The sequence below is a fragment of the Charadrius vociferus genome, unplaced genomic scaffold (assembly GCF_000708025.1).
Source record: "Charadrius vociferus isolate BGI_N301 unplaced genomic scaffold, ASM70802v2 scaffold603, whole genome shotgun sequence".
NCBI lineage: Eukaryota > Metazoa > Chordata > Aves > Charadriiformes > Charadriidae > Charadrius > Charadrius vociferus.
In genome coordinates this window covers 480,978-485,702 of record NW_009647426.1, presented here as the reverse complement: position 1 = coordinate 485,702, position 4,725 = coordinate 480,978, and the positions used below count along the sequence as shown (strand labels likewise).

The 4,725-nt window shown below is 39.4% G+C and overlaps 1 protein-coding gene across 1 annotated transcript in view; it reads left to right on the top strand.

Annotated features, from left to right (window-relative positions):
• WDR1 (WD repeat domain 1) overlaps positions 1-4,725 on the top strand; it is a 22,280-nt gene that overhangs the window by 3,054 nt on the left and 14,501 nt on the right. Inside the window, exons 2-3 of the mRNA XM_009880543.1 lie at positions 37-158; positions 4,112-4,202. Coding sequence (XP_009878845.1) covers positions 37-158; positions 4,112-4,202 — 213 coding nt within the window. The remainder of the gene's footprint in view (positions 1-36; positions 159-4,111; positions 4,203-4,725) is intronic.

Genomic DNA, 4,725 nt, shown 5'->3' with positions numbered 1-4,725 from the left:
CCCCCCGCCTTTTTTTTTTTTTTCTTTTTCCCGTAGAAAAAGTGTTCGCCAGCCTCCCGCAGGTTGAACGAGGCGTTTCCAAAATTGTCGGAGGTGATCCTAAGGGCAACAATTTTCTCTATACCAATGGAAAATGTGTCGTCATCAGAAACATTGATGTAATGTATCCCCGTTTATTTTGTTTCGTAGTACGGAGCTTTCGCTAAGTTTCATTTTGTCTCCCAGCCCCTCTCTTTTAATGGCCTGTGCTTCGATCACACTTGGTAATTTTAATTGGGGTCACAGATCTGCGATCAGAAGCGGGGGAACGAGCAGGGTGCATGACTCAGGCATAAAACCATGGGCAGCGACTGTAAAAACACGTAGGAAATCTCAGTGAAAAGTGCAGTTATCTCCCTCTCTCTGCACAGGATTTATAGACGAGACTGGTATATTCTGGTTGGCCCTGTTTATCTTCTTAAGTATCACTATTACGAAGTTAGTGTTGTGTTTGCCTAATAAATGAACTTCCCTATTTGCTGCATTGGGCCCTTAGCTTGTAAGAGAAGCATGCAAATACTTGCAAGCACCTATCTTTAAATGTATTAGGCCGTACCTTCTTCCCCCACCCCTGCACTCCAGGAATCAAAACAAGTTGTTAGTTGCTTGACTCTGTGGCAAGCTGTCTGCATGTTGAGTTCTCAGTGCTGGTAACGGGGAACTTTCTCATCGATTAAATATTAGAATGCCCCAGTTAATGTTTTCAGTGGTGTGGAGGTTTGTTTTTTTTTTTTTCTTCTCTGGTGGTAACTAGAGAAATGTTAAGCGAGTTATTTAAATCATTTCTTTTCAAAGATGGCATCTCTTTGAGAAGTATGGAGAAAGTATTACTTGTCTAGGCTACTGTTTTGCTGCTGGTTTTCAAAAAATACTTTTCTTCAAAGTAAATGCTTGTTCTTTAGAAAATCAAATTCTCCCCTAGATCTACTTTCCTCTCACACTGCAGATTTGGCCTGCAGTGGGGAGGGCTGCAGGGGGGCAGGTCATACCTCTCTGGAATTTTTAGGTCTCCACAACAATGGATTTGTTTATGGCTACGTCTATAAATCACCTTTGTAAACTGAATTTTTATGAGCTATTTTCCTGATTTATCTCATCACCCCTGCTATATTCAGACATTTCTTCATGCTGTAATACAGAAATGCTACTAATACCTTAATTCTTTGCAAATTTCTTGTTTGATATCAGTTTAAGTTCATCCACTTAAAAATAAAAATAAACTTACGCTCTGGTTTCAATGTTTCAGTATAGTGTTGTTGTGTTTCACTCTTGGTATCAAGAAAAGTTCAATTTTCTGAAACCAGAAGCCCCAATTAAATGCTGTAATGGCACACAATGTGATGAGAGAAGAGAGAAAAGCCACTCTGCTTACGTTACAGTTTTTGCCCAAGTTATGGATTGTGACCTCGTCCCTTGTACTGTCATTAGTGCTCATCGGACCCTATTTTGGGGGTTAAATTGGAAGAAAACCACTTGCTTTTATCTTCCTGAATCAGCTCACTGAAGATTTACCCAGTGCGAATGTCAGTCCCAGTGTGAGCCAGAATGTGGAACACGTGGCAGGGTCCAAGTACAGGCAAGGTGGGATTGTGGGAATTCAAATTTAGACTGTGTAGACTCTCAAGGGAAATTGAGAATGGAAGTCATAAATCCTTCGGTTTTATGGGGTGTAATTCATACTGATACACAAATTTACCTAACTGGCAAGAAGAGTCTGCAGCTGTTAATAATTGACAGGTGACACTCTGCAGACAACTACAGAAAGCATTGTAGCAGGGACACAAAAACTGACCAAAGCCTGTGTTATGGCCTTTCTGTTGAACTTTGCAGTTTGTTAGTAACACAACATGGAGCGTGTCTACTCTTAGTTGAGAGCCATGCCTTCTCTGAAAAATATGGAAGTCTGTAAAATAGCTTGCAACAGCCAAGTGAAACTGGGAGATCTAAGTGTAGTCCCTCCATGAACATTTCTCCAGTGGGCTGGTTGTGCTCCTAATTAAAAAAAACAAAACAAAACAAACCGGTAATCAAAATGCAATGATCACCTTTCTATTGTGCCTGAAGCTGTATTAGCTAATCAGTGGTGATGCATGTAGTATTCAGGGTTAATGCTTGATCTTTGAGCATGAGTTGGAGACTTCCTTTAACAAGAAGAGGTTCTGCAACAGTGCTGGAAAAGCACTATGAGAAGGACTAGTGATATTTGTAAGGTTTCATACCTCATTAATATTTTATTGTCTTCATGGGTCTAAGTCTACTTTGAAGGTTGGAACTGAAACTGCTCGCTTTCATATGTGGCTCTGGTTTCAGTGTTCGAAATAAGCCACATAAGTTCACTCTTGTTGAATCTAGTATTAGGTACTGAATTTGTCCCAGCTAACGCTATAATCTTATCCTAAAATCTCTTTTTACAAGTGGTTTTTTTGGGAGTTTTGATATGAGAGACATAAAAGTTAGAAAACTGACTTTACAAGTAGAAATAGTGTTATCAAATAAACAGCATTTAATTTGACAGCTCTAACTTATTACCTGGTTTCCTGAATCTGTTTACCATATCTTAAATTTGGGAGTCTGTGTTTCATTTAACCCCCTTAAGTCAGTCTGTGAAGTCCAATCTCTCATCTTCTTGGCTTCCTGGGCTCTTGAAGCTTCTTGCTGTAAAATAGCAGCTATTCATGTACGCCATTACTAACAAAGTGGGGGGGGGGTTTGAGCTCCCTGAACTTGTAGGTGGTGCAGCTATAGCATGGGAAAAACATTATCTTGTCTTGCTTTGATAAAATCCAGTTGCGCACAAAATGGAAACTGACATGTGGATGCTGTAAATGCAGATGATTGTGACTTAAGTAGAGCTATAACGTACTCAAGCAGTGTATAAAAGCAGGAATTAAAAAGAGCTGCTTCTTGCATGAGTAAGCTGTATTTTGTCTCCTGAGATGTAACAGTACTGCAACAGCAGGAACTCTTGCAAGTAGGAGACTGTCTGCTTTCTAACACAGAGCAGGTGTCTTAGGTTTTCCTGATTGGATGGCTGAGTCATACCATAACATCAGGTGGTTTCCTGGTTTGGTTGAATAAATCTGTATTAGTTGTAGCAGTTGAAATGTACTTTTGACTTGATATGAGTCAAGTTTCTGGAGCTGGAAGATACCTGTTAAATGGTAGAAAAAAATTTCTAAGCAATCGTGTATTACTGTTGTAGCATATATGATCTATATTTGGAAGATGTGCAGAATGGCTTTTTTATATGGTTGATTTGAGAGTAGATTTTTCCCTTGATGTCATCCTTTTTTGATTTGTGTGGCATCTTTGTAGTCTAACACTACCGATCTGCTGAGACACTGAGTCCGTTTTATTGCCCAACCTGAAACATCTGAAAACATGGTTAATAAGACTGAAGAGATAAAATTATGACAAAGTGGCAGCGAATTTCTTTCAGGATCCCAGTACAACTCTTGATAGTAGGGAGACGTCTTTTCCTGTGCTAGTCTACTAGCTTTTTAACCAGATTGCAATCAGCAAGAAAGAGCAAACCTTGCACATCTCATTGGTTACTGAGTGATCTTGAGTACATGGTGATGATTAAGAGCCATGCCATATGGTTAACAGTATGCTTAATTTTCATACTCAACTATAGGAGAACTAGACGTGTGCTGCAAAGCACAGCTTGTGTTTAGTATTCTACTTGGGTAGAAGAACCCTGCCTTACCTGGGCCTGCCACATAAAAAAGCAAGTCCAATGCTTGGCCCGTTATTTTGGAGAGTGCTTTTCTACTTTTCAGCAGGTATTAGAGAAGAAAGGGTCATAGCAGTCCTGGCTGCTAGAGGAAATACTTAAATTGTGTCAGTTGTGACAAATTACTCTGTTGTTTTAGTTGCACTGGACAGCAGTGTTCTGCAATGTGTACTGTACTTCTCAGTTTTAGATAATAGCTCAATTTAAGCTGGAAGGAGGGGTGTGAGAGGAGTGCAAGGAGAAATTCTGAATTTTGTCTTTTCAATGTCTGTTTTTATTCCTTCGAAAACCAGGAAATACAACTTAGTAACTTTTTTTTTTTTTCCTTTAAACTAGAACCCTGCAATTGCTGATATCTACACTGAGCATGCCCATCAGGTTGTAGTTGCCAAGTATGCTCCCAGCGGATTCTACATAGCATCTGGAGGTAAAGTATCAGTGTGCATGCTGCATGAGATATGTGGACAGAGCTGTTAAAGTGCTTGATGCAAAACTTACTGGCAAAACAGAGTAGTAATGCTTCACGTTCCTGTACAGAATATACATAGTCAATGTGAGGTGCTTCAATGGAATTACATATACGTGCCCGAGGGAGGCATGATTTCTGTAGTTGTTCCTCTAACCTCTTCCTAAAGCAGTGAGTTCAGTGATGTGCTTGGTCTTTTTAAAATTTATTATTTAAATCAAAAAGAACCTGGTAATGAACTTTAAATATTTAGTGTGAAGTGTTGAAGAGAACGGATCTTAGTGTAGTGAAGACTTGTGTACGTGCAGCAGAATAAAAAGTTATTTCTGAAATACAGGATTATTGTTTCTCTTTGATAATAAACTTTGATGCTTTGGGGACAGGGGAGGGGTTCTAGAAGCATGTATACTCATTTCTGTTCTCTCCTCCTTTCTTCCTGACCGAAGTTGGCAAGGCTTGGCATAATTTTTCTTATATTTGTGAC